This window comes from Lonchura striata, chromosome 1 (genome assembly GCF_046129695.1).
Source record: "Lonchura striata isolate bLonStr1 chromosome 1, bLonStr1.mat, whole genome shotgun sequence".
Classification (NCBI taxonomy): Eukaryota; Metazoa; Chordata; class Aves; order Passeriformes; family Estrildidae; genus Lonchura; species Lonchura striata.
In genome coordinates this window covers 122,649,095-122,672,685 of record NC_134603.1, presented here as the reverse complement: position 1 = coordinate 122,672,685, position 23,591 = coordinate 122,649,095, and the positions used below count along the sequence as shown (strand labels likewise).

The 23,591-nt window shown below is 39.8% G+C and overlaps 1 protein-coding gene across 7 annotated transcripts in view; it reads left to right on the top strand.

Annotated features, from left to right (window-relative positions):
* Positions 1-23,591, top strand: part of CREB5 (cAMP responsive element binding protein 5) — a 256,919-nt gene that overhangs the window by 132,762 nt on the left and 100,566 nt on the right. Inside the window, exon 1 of one of the 7 annotated variants that reach the window (XM_021538186.3) lies at positions 20,879-21,015. The exons of the other annotated variants lie outside the window; for them this stretch is intronic. Within the exon in view, the coding sequence (XP_021393861.1) occupies positions 20,969-21,015 (47 nt within the window). The 5' untranslated portion in view covers positions 20,879-20,968. Of the gene's footprint in view, positions 1-20,878; positions 21,016-23,591 lie in introns of those variants that run through there. 7 annotated transcript variants of the gene reach the window in all.

Genomic DNA, 23,591 nt, shown 5'->3' with positions numbered 1-23,591 from the left:
AGGCAGAAACAGGTACTGGTTTGGGAAAATACAGAGATGCTTGTAGGGAAAGCTGGATATAGATGCTATTGGCATATCATGAAACTAGAGATAATTATCACTCTAGAAACACAGGCATGTTCTTAAATATGTTTAGGTCTTTTTGTCTTATAAACATACAAGCTGTAGGAAACTCAAATCTGAAAATTTACAGAGCATGGCATGGAGGGTTTGCAATTGCATTTCTTCCCTACAGCTTTTCTCCAAAAATATCATTGCTACATTGCAAAGTGTCTGAAACAGTTACCAAAGCTTGGGTCAGATTTTTAAAGCAGGTACTAAGGCTCATTGAAAATGTATGATTCAGATTTTATGCTTAGTTTGGCTCATGTTACATCCTGTAAGGTGAGAAACTTTTGAGAATTTATAATGCTGAGTCTGAGAAATGTATGAAGTTCAGAGGACTTGCAGAAAGGATTTTGATTCTATAATGCCTGGGGTGTGAAGGTATCAAATCTTATTGTCAAACTTGTGATTCTGTCTAGAAGTCTCATCAATGACTTCAGTCAATAGTACTTACACAGAAAGTTAAGCATATCTGAATTTGGTCTCTTAGATTTTTTGTGTCTAAAAAGGTGGTGCCTAAATTAACTTTCTTATGACTCCTCCAAAAAGTACAATTAAGTGTTGTGATAAATAGCCAAAGACTTACCCATTTTCTCAAAGTATTATTTCCTAACCAGCTTGCCAGTGTCCTTTAAATTTTCTGCTGTGAAGATTGTTTTTATAGGTAAATTCAAGATTATGTGGTTTCAATGAGATTATTGTACATTTTGCAGTTAAGGATGGGCTGAAGTCACTTTGCTGCAATCCTGGCTTTAACTCATCACCCATATAGCCTGAGCTTAAGTGCCAGAATATTGAGCAATGCACTGCATCCTGTGTCATTTCTGTAATTATGTTACCTGGTCCTTTAGCTGCCTAAGTAATGGAAAAGAGGAAGAATATTGACTACCACCTCTTTCCACTAACCTCTTGCTCCTTGGCTACTTATTCTTTATAATATGAAGTGTCTCAAGCTGCTGAAAATGACCACCACAGCTTGAATGTCTTTTGTAACAGGCAGATAAGTAGCTGCTCTGTCAGGTTGCAGGGATTTAGAAAGGTCTATAAACCACTTCTTTCTCCATTCTGCAGTTCACTAAAATCACAGTGAACTCTAGAATAATTCACCAGTAATTAAGCAAGCTTTATGACAGCCTTTTACAAATAAATGTATTTAAAAAAAACCCACCAAAATCAAACCATCAGATGTAAAGATTATTTGCTAGTGTAATGGATTCCTGGTATTAAAAGAAAAAAGTTATTTTGGCTGATTTGGGTGCAAATTTCTACTCTACTTCCATATACTCGTATTATATTCTTCAGGTATCTAAATACTTTTAAAAGTGCAGCTTAGCTTTGCATACTTATTGTAAAATCTCTTTGACAATGAAATATGAGCAATTATTTTGCTGAAGGCCCTGTAATAGTATCACTGTTAGCATCACAAATGCTCCAAAGTAGCATACAAGACAGTCAGTAATGTACTCAAGTAATAGCTGCTAGGAGTTTTAGGAGAACTTATTCCACAGAGCAGAGTTTCCTGAGCTGGATCTGAGCTGTGGTATCAGCCAGGCTGTCTCAGGAGAGTGGTGTAACCATGGGATTTATTTCTAATTTTAAAAAAATGTATTTTTCTCAGGAATAAAACCATGCCAAAAATTTCAGTGGGGGATATCTGACTTCTCATTCAACACCCAACAGTTTTGCAGTGTTAATTTCCTGGTGGGCTAGGGAAATAAATGAGGATGTTCTTGCGGAAAGCAAAATTTTTGTTTGAAAATGAGAAAGTACAAAAGTTCTAGTTTTTTAAAGCTTCTTTCCTCTCCCCAAATTTAGTAAAATGTTTTTAACCATCCCTTACCCACACTGTTATTAGTATTGGCATGGGTTCTTTAGAGATCAGAGGCAGACTCCATGGTGTCTAGTGGACAGTGAGGATGAAATGCTTGTATTGCTAGCTTAATATCTTTTTCTGATAGGTTAGTATCTTTCCTGATACAATGCTCAGAAAGCACAACAAATGTCTTTGCTTAGTCTATGCATGTACGAGGCTGATTGATGTGGCTGGGATTTCTTTGAGAAGCAGATGTGAGGAATGGGAAATGCTGCTGATGAGAAATGTTGCCTGAAGGGATGGGATGTACATATTATGAGGATAAAGGAGTGGCTAAGCTGCTTCCTTAAAAGGGAAATTTACCCTAAAGTGATTTTTACGAGCTGTCATCCTGAAGGGAGTCATGCCTTATTAAGAAAATTGAACTTTAGGAGCAAGGAACACGCAAAGTATACACCTTGGACTTTACAGAATAGTAAAGAAGCTGAAACAGGGCAGAGAGACTGAATGCTGCTTTGAAGAGTCTGGGAGTTGTTGTCACTAGTAGAGCTTTTGTAGAGGCTGAAATAAATCTTTCTTCTGTGAAAATGTGGTGTTACGAATATGTTACTGCAAATGCGGTTTTACAAATGTTAGTTATTTAGTTAGCCAGAGTTTGAATATAAGGAAGACCTTTCTCTTTTCCAAGTTGCACACTGACATGCGGCATGTTTGGGAGTAACTAACTGCAGTAATGTCATGCTCTGGGTGTAACTTCACTGCAGAGTGCAGTGGGAAAGGGTGGTGTCCATTTCTTGAAAAACCAGCAACTACAAGAATATTGGAGTTTATATATATATATATATATATAATTTTTTTTTATAACAGAGACATCACATATTGCAGTATGGAAACATAATCATTGTTTTGTCAGTACACAGATGGTCTTGTACATCTCTCTTAGACATTTCCTCCGTGAACAAGCAATTCAGGCTTGTGCCCTGTTTGCATTTGGAGAAGGAGCAGGCAGAGTTGCTCCTGTGTGTGGACTCCATCAGAGCTTGCACAAGGGATTTTCACACAACCACAGGAGCACCAGGGGCGTGCATGCCTGCCGGCTACTTTGGAGTATGTAAAAATATGTCCACAGGAGATTCAGTCTGACTTTCTACATAGCTGTTCCCAAAGTGCATGTTCTGGTGTTCTTTCAGCTTATTTTGAAGGACATTTTTACCCCCATCACTAGAAGGGTAAAGATATTCTGCAGGACAAATTGCATATATGTTGGGAGGGAGGAAATTATTCCAACATAAACACCAGAATATTACTGAAGTGAGTTTGGGTTTATAAAAATAGCAAGAATTCGCCTTGCACCCTTCTGATTATTTTGTTATATTAAAAACCAGCTAATGGATTTATTTTTCTGGTCACAGAAAACTGACTGGAGTTTATTCTTTTCTCTAGCATGGCAGTGCAGGTCATATATTTCTGTTGTTATTTTTAACAAAATTTATCCATTTTATGTAATGAACTCTCAAAACTGTGTTGTAAGATAATCCATTTAGATAAAAACCACAGCAAGAATCCCACATGCCTATACATGCATATAAAATACAGTGAAAAAAAGGAAAGTTATGAGCAAATGATAGTTGTCCCTGAAACAACAGGCAAACCAGCCAGCTGTGAAGGAAACTAACATGATGTACTAAAGCAGAAACACAATATAATGGGGAAATGCGGTTCTTTGTTCAGATCCGTTTCCTATTAACACTTATAATGTTATGCTTGTGCATGCCATCCCCTGAGGACCACTCGGTCAGCTTTAAATGAATAACAGTGGAATATGAAAAAACTGCTAGATGCATAAAACTTCTGTGCACCTCTAGTCTGCTGTGTGTATGTGTTTCTTTTAAAGGAAATCTGAGCTATTTATTGCATGGAAGTTTGAGTTAAAACGCTGTTGTTTTGCCAGGGGCCAGCCACTAGCATTAATTTTAAAGGGTGATAGCAGAGGAGATTAAGGCAATTTGAGCATGATAGTTAAGGTCTCTCTGGCTATTAGTGAGGGAGAAAATGTTTTAGCATTGAAGGTGGGGAAGAGGATTTTGTAATGCCCCTCAGCTGGGCTGAGAGCAGTGAGAGGGGCTTCTGTGAGGGGCACTAAGTCTGATGCTCTGTCCAAGTCTTTGCTCTGTAGGGTGCTGAACAGATCCTAGTCAGGTGTGTGATGGACATTCATTGGGAAGGCTGCTGTGAAACTGCTTCCTGCTGATTTGGAGCTGAAGTGGAAGATTTAAAATAACTGTCCATATGTCTGATCTTACATCCTCTGCCTAATTTGGGGATAGATGTTGAAGCCAAAGGAGTAAACATTTTTCATTTACAAAAATGGTTTCATTTGAGGGAGAGTGGGCATTCACACAAAAAGAAGATAATGTGGATAAATGTAGGAATACCTGTTTTATTGTATGCTTTAATTGCAGAACTTCCCCCAGGTATAAAGAGCTCACAATTTCAGGTATTTAAGCATCTAGAAGCCATTAGGAGTTTAACATTGTATACAGTCTCACTGAAAACAATTCTGAAAGAAGCTGAATGTAACAGCCTAAACTATCATTGACACAGGAACTGACATTTATATTCTGAAAAATAAGTGAGTTTTTAAACTGATACATTAGTTGCCAGCCTGAGAGGATGTTCCTCTGGATGTGGATTATTTCCTAGGGCTGTTTGGAGTTTTAAGGACTGTCTCCTAAGGGCTTCACTAATGCTGCTTGATCCAGAGCTGTGGTATTCCCTGAAGGGGATCCTCTCTGATCAGCGCAAGAGGATATGATACCCATGGTTTGAATGTAAACAGTTTTTAAAAGGAGAGTATTTTTCTGTGTTAGCTGTCTGGCTTACTTAAAGGAATAATTGATAGCCTTCCTTCTCAGGAAAAAGTGAATTTATAATACATTCAAATAATAAAATAACATTTTGCTGTTTAGTTCTATTCTAATGAGGAGACAAATCTAGGTGTTAAAAATAAAACAAGCCATTTAAAGTGTGACAAAATTGGGATCTCAGAGTCTACAAGGGCAAAAGAAGTGCATTTTGTGTCTTGGCTTGTTAACTACCTTATTTATATCACTCCCAAAAGCACAGCTCCAATGTCTGTAATTAAGCAGAATTACTCCCCTAAAACTCTCTTACCACAAGACATTCTCTCAGTGACTCCCTGTACAATACTTCTGAACACTCATCATGCCCATTTCTCCACCCTGAGGTCTGACTAGTTGAGACTGATGAAGTCTGAGCAGAGACTTTGAGGGATTTCTAATGGTATAATCAGGAGGTGGCTGTTGAGCTTCAGAACGTGTCATTTTCAGGCTTCAGTGTTTGTTTGAGAGCTTAAAGGTCACCTTAGGATTTCTAAAATATTAGTGAACAGGGCTTCCCAAATGCTGTTTGTTGTTGGTTGGGTTTTTTTTTGTTTTTGTTTTTGTTCTGTTTTGTTTTGGTTTTTAGTGTTTTTGGTTGTTTTATTTTTTTTTTTTTTTTACAAAACTGACAGTGTAGACAAGAACCTGTTAGGTAAAGGAGATAAATATAATGGAAGAGCAAAGAGTGGGAGAAGAGAGGACTTGTGTGATAACATATTCTTCCTGGATGTCATAGACCATGTGCAAATAATGAGCACACTGAACGAAAGGCAGAACCTGGTTAAGTATTGTGTCAGGAGAGCCTGTGATCTCAGGCTATTAAATACTACAGCACTCCTTCAGAGCATCATAATTCAAAAGGAAGGTGACAGTGTGGTACCCGTGAGCTGCTGCCTGGCATCAGGCTGGAAGGGAGGGGGAGCAAGATCAGAGCAGGCTTTGGGATGAAAGGAGGTTATCTCATTTTCATAAGGAAGATTGCTCAAATACCTGCTTTGACCTCTCGTGTAAGAGCATGAATTTCAATGAAGGGATAAATGGTGACATCTCACCCCTTTGCCAGTTTTTAAGGATTGAGCTGTGTTATATTAAATTGTGCCTGGAAATCTCTGGTTAATACATTTAGAGAAACAGCTCTCAGAAACATCTACCTCCCTTCCTTCCTCCTTAAAACAGTAATGAATCCAAATTGCTAATAAAATATAAGAGCTCAAAGATGTTGTACACAGACCATGTTCTGGGCTGAGTATTTTTTAATGTCAGTTTTCCCACAGCTGTTAAAATGTTACAATCATTAAGGTATCAAAACTGTCTAGCCAAGAAGAGAGACTTTTCTTTCTTTACGCTCTTGAATTGTTTGACTATTTTGTTTAGAAAGGCTCAATTCTGTGCTTCACTCTGTGGAGAAAATAAACTTGTAATCTGTCTGTACTGTAAATCTTAGTTAAGAGCCATTCACTGAAGAATAAACTATGCTTTCTGCTGTGAGCCTGTTTTTCTAACAAATAAGATTACGTGCCTGTGAACAAAGAAAGGAGATTAACAGATACATGTTGTCCTATATGCATTTTGAAACCGTTTTCTTAAATAGTAGGAAAAACTCATTTAAAGGTTATGTTTATTAAAAAATCCTGACATTCAGGATTTATTTCTGCTTTGCCACGGACTGCCAAGCAAAACCAGGGAGGCTGTGCTGTAGTTCGGAATTAGAAAAGGACTTGTTGAAGGGATCAGGAATATTTTGAAGTGAATGTATTTATTGCAGGAAATTAGGTCCTTTTTGCATGAGCATGGGGAGCAATCAAAGGACCAAGGATGCCTTCCCTTCTGCAGTCCTGGACCCCTGTACTCAGCATCCCAACCCAAGAGTGTGTTTTTTCTCAGGGCCACATGCCAGCACTGCTCAGGCTGTGTTAAACCTTTCTTCTTATTACATTTTCATGCTGCCTCTTCATCTCCCTCCAGTGTGACAGCAATCAACCCACACGGCTTTCCCTACAAAATAACTTGGCAAAAGCTTTTCCCCCCCAACCATCCTTATTACTGAGTAACTTTATACTTTTTTTTGTCTTCGTTCAAAAGAGAACAAAAAAGAATCAACAGAGAAAGTAAGGATAGTTTCAAGGTAGTTTAACCTGGACTGTAGCAATGTATTTTCTGGGAGTATGTTCATCCCCAGGTTTTTTAATGCAGGGTGCAAGAGGCCCTGTCAGCTGAAAGGGTAATCAGCTAATACCAGCACCATCATTTATGCTCCAGGAGGGTGATCCAAACTGCCCTGAATTTAGCAGCTAGACTGGTACCCAGCTGATGAGAAAACTCCCAGGAAAAGTTGGTGTATTTCTTGAGGTCATACATAAACATTGGGGCATGTCTTCCTTTCCCCCTTTGCCATATTTTCCCATTTTTCTTCTTCAAATAAAAAAGGAGCTGACACTTTCACAAACATGAATAAATTTTTTCGTTGTCTGTGGCATTGTTTATTGACTTAGATGTGAAACTCAGCTCTTCCCTGGGACTTTTTGAGGAAAGAATGGTGGAAAACACTGGTTACATCTATGTAAAAAAAAGCCAAGTGAGCCAGATCGCAAACCTAATCTTGCTTACAAATCTTAAGAATGGGAAATTTTTACAGTCATCCACCAAAAAACGTGGCACAGTTTTTAAAGCCTATTTAATGTCATGTCTTTTAGGCTTTTTTTTGGTGGGGTGGAATTATTGTTTTAGAGTTAATATAAATAGGAAGAAATCTGTAATCCCAAAGCTATAAATATTTTGCTTTCATAAAAATTATGGAATCATTGAGCTATATGGCTGGAGGGGACTTCAAGTGTTCATCCAGTGCTCTGCCCAAAGTAGGATTAAGTAACATCTACATCATTTCTGACAGAAATATCTTTAATGTGTTTTTGACAACCTCCAGAAATGTAGAGCAGACATCCTATTGCTGTGCTTCACTCTATTCACTTTGAGACAAGTTTTTCTTTCAGTCTAACCCATACCCTCCCTGATGCAAAAGCAAAAGTTCCTTTTGTTTTTGATTCTACTTAATATAGAAATGGAGAGAGATATTATTTCTTCTAGTCTCTTGTGTATTTGAAAATGCATTATGTTCACCTCTGCCTTGTCTTCAATAGAACAACCAGGTTGCTCAGCCCATCCTTAACCATCTTCTAGATTTCGGAGTATTTCTCCAGCTGTCCAAAGGCTTCTCCTCTGCCTGATGCCCCCTTTAGCTAGGAACAGTACCTAAAAGTGAATGTGGTATTTCCAATGGGACCTACTGAAGCAAAGGAAAGGATTCATACACCTGTGTTCAAAAATTTGAGTAGAAAATAAAAAATTCATTTCCTACTTGTGAACACCAAGAAGTCCAGCAACACTTACAGATGGTCCCCATTTGAAACACATTTGCCACTGAAAAAGATAGAAATAATTTGTTTCAGCTTATCCAAACCAAGGGAGCTCTGCGGAGAAGATTGCTTAGCAGCAACGACTTCTTTGTTTTTAACTGTGGAATCCACAGCATCACTAATAAATTATGACAGTGTGACAAATGACCCATCTCAGCAGAGGATCCTGCCTAAAATCCCATTTGGTTAATGGTGTTGCACCTACCGAGGTTCCTGCTGGAATCCTTGGTTCAGAGCTGACTCCAGGGGAAGTGTGCCACCTACTGAATCACCAGCTCTTCTTCCTGAAGCACCCTGGGATTTCCTTGGAGGGCTCCCAAGTGCATTTGGCCAAGACCAACCCTGTTTAGCTTATGAGAGCAGACCAGATCACAGCCTGAGGCTGTTATGGCTGCTGGCCATATTACTCATTGGGGATGTTTAGTCATGTATCTCTATGAAGGGAGACCATATTGCATTAAATGTCTCAAGTTAGTTCTGCATATATTGTTTGTAAATTGCTTTGTGAGCCTTTCTGAGTGGAAAGAGCTGCATATGTATAAAATATTAAAACTTAATGGAGTGCATATAACATGTATGTATACCTTGAGGTAATTTTTATAATAACCATTCACGTATAGCTGTGTCATTGAAAATGTAATAAAGCAGAGCAGGAAGGCAGCCTCTCTTAAGTTCTGCTGTTTAAGTTCTGAATTATTCTGATTTAACTGTTGAAAGTATGGCTTTGATACTTAAATGTTGCTAAATTTCAACAACGTGGTTTAAATCTACTAGAAATGAATACTGGGATAAACATTGTACAGGTTACATTAATTGGAATATAAACGGTCCACTTGACTGCAGTAAGTCCTTATTGATATTTTATTATTAATAAATTCACAAATGGTAGATGTTTTTGAAATAACACAACTCATTTTCTCATTCTAGGCAACACACCATCCCCTCCAGTAGGTAACTTACAATAGTAGTGTCCAAGTCTTCCAATATCAAGAAGAGTTATAACTTAAGAGAGTGGATGCTGCTATATTGCATTTGATATTTGCTCCATCTCTCTAACTTTTGCAGGGGATAAGAGTTAGGCAAAGCAGACACTGGTAGCTGAGTATCCTCACTATAGGGTGGACTATTACAGTTGATGGGGTTTTAGAAGTACAGCCAAACCCCAACAACTACAAGCTAGCATGCTTAACACATCTGTCCAAATTACAAAACTTGACATTATTTTTTTTTATCTCTTTTAGAGGTACTAGCCCTAAAATATGCCTTGTCTTCTGTGAACAGTCTCTGATCCTGGCATTAATACCACTTATGACTTCCCTATCTGCAGTCTTTGCCTCACTGTACCCCTGCTTTGAGTGTGTGCAGCAGGAATTCAAAATAAAAAAGCATTAAAGAACTGCTGGCACCTTGTGGTAAATGTTTGAAAAACATTTTTAGCAACAGTTTAGACTGTAAAACATATGAATTTTATCAGTCATTAAAACTATTCTGATGAAAGAAAGGATCCATACTATTTTATTCTATTTACCTCCCTTCTAAGACCCTTCAGTCCATTTTTTGCCTGCTGCCTACGCTATCTGGCACACACTAAAAAAAAGCTTTTTTAAAAAGCAGTTTGAAAACTTACTGTGGGTCTGGCTGATTTCAAATGTTATAGTTTTGTTTGCAAGGCTATCGAGTGAGAGGCAAGAGCAAATTTGTATGGAGGAAAGAAAGCTTAGCTCAACGGAAATACGTTTAGGCAGAGAAGATAACTCAGATGTTTCCTTGTGCTGGTTTTGCTTCTTATTAACTCAGGGCAGAGAGGCAATATGAAAGACGTGACTTGGGTGGGATTTGAGAAAGGCAGAGCAGTGGTTTGGTGAACTAAGTTGGGAGGCTTTGCTCAGGAAGAATGAGGCTTCAAGGAGCCTTACTGCAAGGGAAGAGATGGGGTGGAAGGGAGCAGAATGCAAAAGTCACAAAGGAGCCAAGAGTAGGCTGAGTGAGTGAGAACAGGAAGAGTAAGATTGCTATCATAGACAAGGAGATCCAATAGGTTAGATCAAATATATGTGTGAAGAAGACAAAACAGAAAGCTCTTATATGAAAACATTTCTTGGGAATGAGCTGAGCTGTGTTTCAGACAGTGTATCAGCCCATCTCTCATCTGTGCTTGTTTCTAAGTTCACTAGTGTGCTGCACTTTACAGACCTTTTTCTTTCTATAAATTTTTTATAGAAGCCAGGTTAGCTGAAATGAAAAATGGAGTTGTTTTTCTTAGGTTTATGATTTCAAGCTTAGTGAGAAAACTTGGGGAAAATATAATTGACCTGAACAAAGCAAAACTTTGAAGGGCTTCACCAAATAAAATCTAATTTTTATCAGTGCCCTTTTAAACATTTTTTAGTGGACTGCTTTCATAGCAAAGTTCAACTTTGTTCCCAGGGTATCTGACTGAAACACTTTTTACACTTTTTGCTATCTTTATTCAAGACAGGCAACATTGTTTAAGGAAATATTTTAAAAAATATTCATTATCTGGCAAAGACCAGGCCTGCTATATTTCAGCTTAAAAAAGGGAAAGTTTTGGAGGTTTTAAAAATTAACTAAAAAGGGGAGATAGAATGAAAGTGAAGATACAACTGTCAACCTAAGTTTTCATGTTGTTCATTCTGCATCTTTTAAAAAAGTCAACTTTATCTTTTTACATAATCACATTTATTAGATATGCATAATGCTTTGTGTATGATAGTATCTGTTATCTAGATGTGTGTTTTTAGAGATATGCCCCTACATATGAGTATTATGAGCACAAGAGAGAGGCAGGTGAAATCAAAGCAGTCACAACCTAGAATTAATTCTGGTTTTGCTTTGGCTCTAGATTGACTAAATCCTTGGAGCTACTTTTGGGTAGCTGCAGCTTGCATTTCTTTTACTGTACTTGCAAGTATCTAATATGTTTTTATTTGAGCACTATGGAAATTCGGACCAGCTAAGGAACGACTTGACTCCAAAATATAGAGGACCAAGAATCTTCTAAGCTGTCCTGGGTAAAAGTTAGGTGATGACAGTGAGGGCTGCCCGTCTTTATGTCTCTTTAGGCTGGAGACAGAATAGCTAACACGGACAATCAAAGCAAAATAAAAACACGAGAAAGTGAAGACATATTAACTGACCAATAAAAATAATAACATTCATGATAATCAAGCAACCAGACTGTAACTTGTGCTCTGAACCTTGCCAATTTTGGGGCTGCTGGCAAGCCACCAAGAATAGCACATCCAAGAGACAAGGGCCCCTCATCTGAGAGCCTTGCTGCGGTCTCCAGAGAGCTTTGCCCTGTGAACCGACAGCGAGAGCATCCCGGCCGCTCGGAGCAATCCGCCGGAGATCGCTGGGAAGGGAGACTCAGCTAAACTTGTCTGCTGTGTGAATTGAGATTAAATGAAGGGACTCAGTTGTTATTTAGTAAAAACAGTTTCCTAGGTTACCTTGGAGTAATTTTTACTGTGTTGGTATGATGTAATCAGCTGGTTTAACATTTAAAGCGAGTAAAATATGTGCATATAATTTTTTTTTAAAAAGATTTTCCTAATCACTCTCATTTTGCACCCACTTAGCTCAATATTAGTTGTTTGCATTCACTGAGGATTTATAAACAGGCTTAGGAGTGTAATAATTTAGATTTCTACATCTGATGGCCTGAAAGTTAGAGGGAGTAAAGAGTTTTGTCAGACTCCTAGATCTTTCCTCCCACACATGCTGGCCACCAGATAAATCATGTGTATGAGTTTATAGTGGAGTCAGTGCTGGATGTTAAGCAACACCCAGAAGTGAAGTTCTTGAAATAATTTCCTGTGAAAGCAACAGTAGACAGATTTGTAATCACAGATCACGACATTAATCAAGTAAACAAACCATCCATTTTTTCCTGTGACATTACTGAAATCCCTTTTAGGAACACTGAAAATTGTACATAATGACACTGCCTAATAACAAGCATAACTGGAGCAAAATGGTACGCAGTGCAGGCAGTTTCTCGGGTCTGTGGAGCACAGACGTAAAATTCCTCTCTAAAACGTGCTGAGTGCCAGCAGACATCTGAAATACTGCTTAAATATTCTAGTAGTATTAATGTAACTACTTATCTCCATTTTAATTAAAACATTTTTGCTCTTTAATTTTTTTACAAAAAGTTGCTTAATGCACTCTGTCAGCCAAGAGAAGTTTCAGGCAGGGCTGAGAGTGAACCTGTAAATAAGGGTAATATTTGTCCTGCCCTGCTATTCACTCTGACAAATTCCCACTCAGTAAAAGCTGCTGACAGCTGCAGACTGCTCGACAACTGCAGCTAATGTGGAGGAATCTGTCCTAGGAAATAGGACAGGTAGGTTTCACTCAATGTGCTTTAAGATGAGTTTGCTGGAGGGGAGAGAGCTGTGTGGTGTTGAAAGAGGAGGCTGTTTGTGGAGCTACACGGTGTCCACTATAGTCCTGATTTGTTTTAGTGTTATGTTCTCATTAATGATGGTAGTGAAAGTATGTCAAGTCCTGCTGGTGACGCAGGCTTTGGAGACATTGGCAATACTGAGACAGACCTGGATATCATACAAAAGAAAACAAAAAAGGAAAACCAACCCAAAAAACATGGATGAGCTTTGAGTACTGAAGTAACAGCAATGGAATGAAATTCAGTATTAAAAAATGCAAGGCTGTGCCTGGGGGGACTAATAAAAATTTCTAGAAGCAGAAGAAGAAGCTGGGAGCTCATCATCTGGAAATGTCTGTGTAGGAGGAGGGCTCATAGATCGAAGTAAGTGGTCATGGAGTGGCAGCAAGCTTCTGTGATAATTTGCTCATTTCCTAGGAACTAGTACTTGTAAATAACACTTATCAGGAAGGTGGCTTTCCAAAAGGGATGGGAAATGTGAGATGGCATGATGAATTGATCTGGATCTAACTTTTAATACTGATGAAAGCATGATAATGAAGGCAGAGAAGGTTGCAGGAGGAAAACTTAGGTAATTAAGGGATACACAGGGAGGGTTGACATGTTCAGCAGAAAGGGCTGGGAAAAAGTCCTTGCAGCAGGAGTCTGGGCAGATATGAAAGAGGTACAATTACATTGGTAAAAGCCAGAGAAAATGATGTTGCAACTATTGACGTGCAGGGTGGTGAGACATATGTTCCGGTTATGAAGCAATTGCAAGAATATATAAGCCCTGAAGTGTTTTCAAGTTAAATTCAGGTTGGCATTCCACGAAGAATGATTAACACAAAAATGCTTGAATATTAGGAATTAAGACAGTAGAAGAATTTTAAATCCTAAGAAATTGAATTCATGCTACTCAAAAGGAGGAAAGAAAGATAAAGTTTTGGGCAGACAAGAGAGAGAGAGTAAAGGCTAAGGGTTTGGAAAGTTCAGAACTGAGGGGACAGATATCAGCTAAAAGGAGAAACTGACTGAAGGGCTGCTCTCTTGCATCAAAACTATTCAGTTATAATCACAGAAATGTTCACTTACGTTATGTCTTGGGCTAGAGTGAACTCTGCAGGTTCTCAGATGAGTTAGTCATCATTGTTTTAATGTTTATCCTGTTTCCATAATAAATACATTTTTTTTCTTTAAACAAGTTTAAAGTTTAGTTTGTTTGCTGTTTTTCTTTAAATCAAGCTGTGGATTATTTTTCAACCTGGTGCACTTTTTCCAATACAGAATTTACAGAAGTGCCTCATTTGTATGGGCTGCAGTCACTAGGACAAGCAGGACCATTTGGGTTTGTACAGCAGCAGGAACAAGCTAGTGTTAGAGGGTATCCAAGCAGAAGACTGTAAATCTAGTAGAAGCAGTTTGTATGGAATGTGTACGTACTCACTGTGTACTTCAGAGTACGTGTGTTTTGTACAGATAATTTTTTACTCCAGAGTTTGGGGTTTTTTACGCAAGAATGGAAAAGCTGTATGTTTTCATTCATAGAAACTGATGTTGAAACTAAATCAGCATCCTGCACCACAGAATGTGAAAGTGAAGCTACAAATTATTTCTCTTTCATTTATCATCACAGTAAAACTAGTGGTGTAACTCTGACTCTGATCCTTTCCAGTCAGTCCTGAAAGGATTTATCTGAGTGTCTACAAGAGATCTGTTTCATTTTAATATGTTTGGAGTTAATAGATAGCCATACTTTTTTTCAGAAGAAAAGCACTGGAAGACTAAACAAGTATGTAAATCCTAAAATCATAAGTGGGTACAGATGGACCTCACTTGATTTCAGAAAGGGTCTATCAGATAATGATTCTGTGGCTGGAGAAGTTCCTATGAAAGAAACTGAAATGGATTTCCTGGTTTACTCCTATTAAAAAAAAAAAAAAAAAAAAAAAAAAAAAAGGAAAATACTTTAATGATTTCCTTTTGAAATATCTAGCAATATAATAGCTTTATATTATCAGCTACAGAGTTTTAAGTCTTATGGCTGACTTGTAACTCTGGAAACTTTACATCACATTATGTTTCAACAAGAGTCACTGCAAACAGGGATCTGCAGGCTGACCCTTGATTGTGGCTGCATCTCAGTTTTTGTGCTGCAGACCTGTGTGTTTTTTTTAAGAAACAATAAAAAATTCTAATTTGCACAAGAATAGGCTGGTGTTTAGGTGTCAGTTAATTTCAGATTCTTGGATAAAGTCAAATTGAAAATGGTACCTCCTGCATAATGAATTTTCATCATCCTGATAGTTATTGAATGCTGTAAAGCCTGTGTGTGAGGATGAACCAGGATCAACAGAATTACTTGGCTACTTGTAATTCATGGAACTCCAAAGCTTAAGTCAGTAAGACTTGTTCAGCAGGAGTCCAGAAAAATTTCAGCAAGACTTGTTCAGCAAGAGTCCAGAAAAATTTCCTAGTGGACTATTATAGATATTAATTTTCAAGGAGGAAATATTGCACTATTAGCTGGATTAATAACAAAAGAGGGCGTATCTTAAAACAAGTTATCTTCTGTATGTTTTTGTTAAATAGCACTATGAATTTGTCCTGCTGTAATGAGGTTGATCTGAGTCTGAGTGCTCTCCTTTTCCAGTTGGAACTGAATTCCAGACACTTGCCTATTTAAAAAAAAAAAAGCTTCATTAGAATATTAATTATTGCTATTGTGCTGAACAATAAAGATGAGAGCTAACAAAAATGCATGGAGATGACAGTTTAAGGGAAGAATAAAATTTGGTTCAGTGCTAAAATTTGTTTTAGAGCTCTACTATTTATTTTTCAGTGCTTGCCCTACTGTACTTCAGAGAAAATATTTTCAATTATAGCATATATTCTTGCTCTTTGAATCCAAATTCTGCTATTTCAGCTTACTTTTCTGTCTGCTAGAAGTAAAATGAAAGAGCACCAAAACCAGATCCTTTTTCCTGTTGCAATCTTTGAGATGCAGCTATATGTGATAAAATTTTCACTGTGTCCAAGACAAAGCCTGTAGAGTTTTAACTAAAGATTAAGATATTTGAGCTCTAGGGTCAAGATATTTAGTGCAGATGTATGGCAAATCTTCTCTGAGCAAATCTAAAAAGAGCAGTGGCTTCACATTTTGACCAGCACATACTAATTATCTGTTTGAGTAATTAGAATTGCAGTGGGGGAAGGGAACCTCCTGTTCATTATGCATGAATATTAAAGATTACACGATGTTTTTTACCTAATTGCAGCTGTTTGCTTCTGTCCTTAGTCAACATCTCCCCTCTGCACTCCTGTGCCTTCGGCTGGCTGGCTGCGATCTCCCGTGTTGGGGGTTAATTGCACCACGTGTCTTTCAAGATGCTTTGTGATCCTTCAGGGTAGCAGGTTCTACTGAAATGTGAAATGTTATTAATTATTTTGCATAAATTGCTACATTATTTGTCTTGGGTAACTGTGGTTTACAGCTACAATAAAAGAGGAGGCTGATCAAACTGCATGACTCAGTGATATGTAAGTGGATACAAAGCTCTTCACTTCCAGGTCAGCCACTTGCCACTTGTCACTGGCCCATGGCTGTTTGGTGAGTATAAAGTAAGCAGGCTATTCTATTTCCTTGTAGTTGAATGCTCCCATGAACCCCCCATGATCCCAAGTGGCTTCAAAACTTAGCAGGAAAGTTTTTCTTGAGATCATTCTTGAAGATTCATTGCCAAAATATGTTGAGGAAGTCTACCGGCCATCATGCCCATTGCACATTTCTGTCTCCAGAGAAGTTGGACCCAAACTTTGGCAGTTCTTCTTCCTTAAATATTTTCAGTGAGGTGTTTCTAATGGAGCAATATGTTTGAGCATGTGTGTGAGAGTGGGAGATCTTTGTTCCAGGTTTCATTTAGACTTCGTCCAGTGCAGTGCTTACGTTCAATAAATCTGGGGCAGTGCTTACAAAGGATATTTCCAGATATTTTATTACAATTTGGAGAGTTCATAGGAAAACCTTTGATACAGCTCAATGCTGAGCACTTAGATCTGAGTCTTCTTAAACAAAAAATGTCTTTTTCTGAAGAAGTGACTTGGGAACATGTATCCCGTTTCCTTATGAGTAACCTGAAGAATCCACTCCTAGCATTGCTTTACTTTAGTTTCTTCTGAAATTGTGGATATTTACATTTTTATGTCCTTGCTAGTGACAACTAGCCTGGACAGACAGCTTCCCTTGTGCAGACATTTGTGCAGACAGTCCCTCTGTCCACTACAAAAACATGGGACACCCAAGTTGAACTAAATGCTGAATACCACCACATGGGTTTGCAGTGGTCTGTAACTGAAAAGGTTCACTGGAAGCAATTTGCAAAGAAATCCTTAGGAAACCACCTGGATGGTTATTTGAAATTAAAAAAGGAAGAGATGCCACTTTAAAAAAATAATTTTTAATACTGGGTTTAAGGTTCCATACATGTGATAGTCATTAAAGCTTATTTAACCCTGAAATTATCTGGCCTCTTTAATTCCACAGGGACTGCAAGGCTCTTGGGTTAGAAATGAAAAATAATGTCAGAATGAAAATGAGACTTTCCTGAGTGCAGGACCATTATTACAGAATATTTTCTTAATCAAGCCTCTTTAAGTGCCAAGCAGTGGAGGAAAAAAATAATCAGGTTATGCTGTTTTTGTCCACAGGGCCTTTGCTGATGCCTTGGGCAACTGATTGACATAGGCAAAAGTCAGTCTCAAGGGCTGGATGAGACACACTCACCTAAAATGTGTGTAGGACCTGTGATCTGTCCATCCACAATCTCAACTGCAGTACACCCAGTTCCTTTTTACAGAACACATTTGGGATAATCCCAGTGCACTCTGACGTTTGGGCTCTTAAAAGTCAGAGCTTTCTGGTTGTTAAGACTGGAAACTTTCAGCAGAAGCAGTGATTTTTGTCAAGTCTCAGTTACACCAAACATCTGTGGTGTGCCCCACCACCCTTTCCCCAAGGATGAAACATTCTGCAGGGAGGGTGTTGCAAGAATTCCTGAACTAGACAGCTAAGTTGGAGTCATAACTGTCCTGGCCAGGGCCCTAGTTTGAAGGAGGCTCCCATTAGAATTAAAATATCCTATAACTCTCATCACAACAGCCCTATTCTTGATGAACATGGAAATTTAAGGCTGGGGTTGGGATGGGGGGAGAATGAAAAGACAGACAAGTAAACAGATAAAGAGGGAGCTCTTGCATGCAAGTGGAATTTCCTCTGAGCACAGGACATTCTTTATCATTAACTGCTCTGTCACAGGAAGGAAAAGGGGAAAACAGTGTTTCCTGTTATGGGGAAGGAAAAAATCAATAGGCTTTGGAAATACCTGCCTGGAAAGAACTTTTTGGTTTCCCATCAGCAGGAACAAATAAGTTTTTAACTCCTTTGGAGTATGATGTCTGTTTTAAAACAATTTCTTGAAATAGGATTTCAATGTAAACATGTAATTTAGAAATGCAGTTCAGACTGCTTTGATCTTTCTTGTTCATTTCAGAAATGCTCTTACTCCTAGAAATACCTTGTATAAGACAGTGTTTTGAAAGCAGATTAATTCTTCTGAGTTTGTGTCTATGAACACAGTAATAGTTAGAAGGGCCTTTTTCCACGCACACCCATTCACTCCTGTGATATTATGGTTAAGATGCTCACAGATGGGCAATGGTCTGCTATTGCTTCTGGTGAACAAAATTTTCTTTTGGAAAGAGAAGACTTACCAAGCAAATCCTCAAAGCCTGAGGAGGACAATGAACTACCCTGTGGCTCCTACTTTGGTTGCATTTTGCTTTGAATATCTACAGTGGTAGAAGTGTGGGTTTTTCAGAAGAGTGAGAAGAGGCCCAAAGACTGCAGGAATGCATGTATTATATGCTCAAGCAGCCTCATGGTAACCTGAGTTGCCCAAGGTAATCCTTTTTCTCCTTAGGTGGCATCTTGCTTCTTTGCAAAGCTGGACCAGGGGATTTAAAGTCATTCCTGAGTTGCAGCCACATTCCTGTGTTCTGAGCCAGGGGTCTGTCCTGGGCCCAAAACAAAGTTTACAGCAATATCAGTGGATAACTAAATGAGCAGAAGCATAATGTAAGAAGACAAAATAAAAAGAAGGAAGGAGGGAAGATGACCTCTTAGACATGCACAGGAAAAGGGGTGGAAGTTTCATTTTTTTAAGTGGAGAGAGAAAAGTGGGATAAGCTTAAAATTAAACTATCAGCAAAGCTGGAATTAAAAGAGGGCTTTAGGAATGATCTAACTTTTATTTTATTACATGACAGAAGACAAAAAATCAATAGCTGGTAATTCAGACATAAATGAGTTATACAGGCCATTGACACAATGGACCAAACTTTATAACAACCACATCTGATGCTGTCAAGCCACAGGCTTCAGTGGCGCCAGTAATAATTATGGCTGATCACCTCTAATTCAGAGCTGCCTCGTTTGATAAAGGTGTCACTCTGAGTGGCTGCAGCATCAGTATCTATTGAGGATGTCATCCAGCAGGTCAGGTTGCTGTGGAGAACTGTGTTTTTTTAAATTGAATAGGACAAACCCTTAGTTTTCTTCTCCTCTCATTCTGTCTGTAAAAATCATGTATATCTTAAGCAAATAAATAATTAGAACTCAAGATCAAACTATGACAGAAGCTAATAGCGTTGATCCATAGACATCAACGCTATATATATTCTAAACTATATATTGACACTATATATATTCTAAAAATAATTTAAAACTGTATGAGTATTCTCAGGAGGAGACTTCGGTACTTTACAATAATCTCTGTTGCACTGCTGCTGTAATTAATTAAAGAACTCACCCAAAAACTACCCCAGTGTGGTAAAATGCTGCTAGGCAATAGAAATTGATTTTCCATAAACTCACATCATCATAAGGAAGAAAAGGAAGCACACTGACTTTCCTGTTTTCCTACTGTTTTCTAAATTTGAGGGGCATAAGTGCATCCACTGGGTGTTGGAAAACTGAGTTTCACTCATAGATATGAGGAGGAGTGGCATTGTGAAATAATTCTTGATCTATAAAGAAAGGAGACAAATACGTCTATGGTGTTTCAAGTGCCATTAATACTTATATCCGCAGTTGGATGCCAAAACTATTAGTCTTTGAATTGCTTAGGGATGTTATGTGTGCTTAGACATTTTCATTTATTATCATTATGATTATTATGATTATTATTACTTAGGCTTTGCATTCTTTTGTGAACCAGCTGCTTGGTACTGCATTGCTACAATCAATTGGGAGTTATGAACAGTAAGAAAGCCCTCTGTGGGGGAGGACAGGAGAGGTATTTCAGCCACAGCCACTGCAGCATTTAGCATCAGGAGCACTTTGATGAGGCAGAGCACTTTACACCTCAGTAGCTTATCCTTACGTGTGTGAAAGTTTATTATAAGTTCCATTTAGAAACATTCTCTATGCTTAAATAAACCAGACTTACGAGAGAAACACCAGAAAGGCAATAAGAGCAGCACAGCAGTGCGTTAGTTCTAAACTTACTGCACAGTATGGCTTTTCTGGTACTTTATTCTGTTCTGGGGAAAGAAGGTGCCCTGCACCTGTGTGTTTGGATACGGAGGCATACGGTGCAAGAAGCAGCCCCGTCGTTTTCCTTCAAAAACCTGGGGCTCAATTCCAGCTGTGCTCTGCTGAGGCAGAGAAATCCCGGTCTGAGGCACAACCTGCAAAGCAGCGCTCTCCATCTCCCAGAGCCCCGCGCACCCCCGCTGCTGCCCGGCTTCCCCGCTGCCCTCCGCGGCTCGGGCTCCGTCTCCTTCCCCTTCCAGCGGCCGGACCTTCCCGGAGCGCGGCTGGCGCGGGCGCTCGGGAGCGGTGCGGGATCTCCTGGTGATCCCCGCTCAGTCCTGTCAGCCCCGTGCCTGCTCCCAGGGTTTTCCTGCGCTCCGGCCGGCAGCTGCGCAGGCCCTTCGCAGGCAGCACTGTTTCTTTCTCTGTTTACTCGTTTCCAATGGCAATTGCACCACCGAGTCTCAGTACGTCTGGAACTTGGCCTGGGGCTGTTTTGGTTACATTGAAGGTTACATTGCTTCAGCGCTGCCAGATTTAAATGGTGACTTCACCAGTACTGAGCTAAAAAGGAGAAAAGGGGAGGAGGGAGGTAGTGCAGCGAGCGGGAGCGAGGGAGAGGGCCAGGGCATTACATCATCGCTTGGACGGGAATCAAATGGGAAGGATATGACTCACTCGGGCTAGTTAAGCTTTGGCTCAAGTTCTACATACACTCATTCCAGGGCTCTCATGTTCTGCACCTCAGCAGGGAATTCAGGCTCAGTGATGTCCATGAGGTTTGTTTTTAATTTTCTTTTCCTTTTCTGATTTCTATATAGTTTCCCCCCCTCCTCGCCTTCCTCCTCCTCCTCTCCTCCTCCCCTCCCGAGTCCCCTTTTCCCACTCTTTTCCACTTCTACAGAGTTTGTTTTCTGGTGCGTGTATCCTCAGCTCTTAGGAGCAGAAGCTGTTTTTTCGACCAAACCAAACCCAAACAAGGAGCACAGCAAACTTGAGAGAAGTTTGGTAGTTTGTTGTGGTTTGGTGTCCCCCCCTCCATCATTATGTTGTTCCTAATCGGAGGAGACAGGGAGAGAGTTAAAATGCGGGAACCAATCGCTTGGACGGTGATGTAATGCTGGAACTGCAGGGTTGTTAAGTAATGTGAGAGGAAGGGGGTCAGGGTTGCAAAGCATTTACCTGCTGTCAAGGGGCTTTAAGTTTATTATCAATTGCAGTGACTGTAACTGGCTTCAGACTGCACTCTCTAATTATTCACAGACTCCCCTTTTTTATCTTTTATTATTAAAAGTAAAACTATATTACGGTATTTTTAAAAATGCGATATTATCACAGCTGCGAATTATTTTCCACTGGGGTTTTTTGATATTTTTTAAATGGCTTGAAACTGGATGTCTCTTTCACAAAAATCCCGGAGAGAGCAAAAAGAAAAGAGGCAAAAAGGGGTGGTTCTTCGAGCGTGGCTGGTGAATTTGAAACTGTTTGAAGAAAGCAGTTCAGCCTCTGCCTAGCAGAGCGAGTAAAAGCTTCTACTGTTGGAAATCCGCTGTAGAAAATAAAGCGTTAAAGGGAGGCAGTTTGCAGAGCTCATCCCAACGAGCCGCAGCTTTGCATCCCTACCACTTGTCAGCAGGATTCTGATCCTCATCTTACCTCGGACTCGTGGCTGTCTTGCCTTTGCTGGGGCCGCGGAGGTCCCGACCCTGCGCAGCAGATCCCTCCTGTCGCGGTTCTGCTCTCCAGAGCTGCCGGGGTTTGGGGCACCTGCCTGCATGGATTTCCTTTACAGGACAGAGCACCGCGCTTGTCTTAAGTCTGTCAGTCTCCCTACAGACCTTTCAGTCTTTTCCCCCACATAGCTAACAGTCTCTAGGTCTGATGTGGAGCAAGGAAAGGTACCTCTTCACTATGAGCACTTTGCCCTTAGGGTCACCGAGTTTAGCACTAAGCCCGTGCTCGGGCATTGGTTGTGTTTAGGTGTGGGATGAATGCGAGCTATCAGGTGTGTGTTGGTGTCCTGAGGATACCCATTCTGCTCAGAGGAGCTCTGCATCAGGTTTCTGCATCGAGATGTCTGCTCCTAAGGGATGACTCTCAGAAGTGCCTCTTTCAAAGTGAATTTTTGTCGCTCAGGGAAGCACTGTATTGGTACCCCCAGGAATTGCAGTGAACTCCAGATTTGCTTGGTTAACTAAAGATAGCCTTAAACATGCTTTTGAGAGTTTAGTGATTTTTTTTTTTTTTTTTTTTTTTTTTTTTTTTTTTTTTTTACAACCTGTACTGGGGACTCACTGAGCAAAATAAGAAACAGTGTTGTTCTGTGGTTGGTGGCAAAACCTCCCGCTCTCTTTCTGAACAAGATGAGTCCGTGGCCAGCTTCTGCCTTCCCTTCCCCCACATAGCCCTCTGCAAAGCCACCTTATGTTGACCTGTTATATTCCTGTACTTTATTCACAGGTTTTCCCTAAGTGCCCCTAAGTGATTTTCAAGCTCCTCAGTCAACTGCTCAAACACCAGCAGTTGCTCAGGGGCCAAACCTTTATCATTTGAGAGCCCAGCGCTGGGCCGCACCCGGGCTGGCCCACGTTGCAGTGCAGATACACCATATGGACCAGATTGCGCAGTGCTCTGGTGAGGAGGTGTGGGTTGAGCAGGGAGCTGCGCTGCTGCAGGAGTTCCTGTAGGATTTCTGACTCATACTTTCTCCTAGAAATGTTGGGAAGTGCAGCTCCACAGACCGTCAGAATAAAACATGGTAGATTCTTCCCTTTGCCTGCCTGCTTTAGATGGACTTGTCTTCACTCTTTTCCGTCCTGCCTTTTCTGGCTGGAGACTTTAGGAAAAGTCCATTGGTGCTGTCCTAGGATAGTGTCTAGCCATGCTGGCAAGATGCTGGGCAGATGATAACAGACTGTCACACTCCATCTTTCCTCTGCAGAAATGCATCCCTGCTATTTCTTTTATAAAAACATGTGTAACTTACGTTGTGCAGCGTGGCCTGAAAGTCATTGGGTATCAGATTGCATTCCAGAGGGGATCAGAGTCTCACTTGTCTGGTATCAGCTATTAACATGTCACCTGTCTGGAAGGGCAGCAAAGGAGAAGTCATGGTGCTCTGTGCAGTGTGGACTGACTGATGACCCTGCTGTGTACTCAAACTTTCGCAAATTACCCACCCTCGGCGAAGTTAGGTAGAGGGTGTAAAGATGTAAATCCTTCTTGCCTTTCAGAAGTGCACTGCAACACTAAGTTACAATTTACTGCTGCTACTTCACTGATTTCAACACAGCACCACAGGAAAAACAGTTGTAAAAGCTTCTTTCCAAATGCTGAAGTTATGAATTCTGTATGC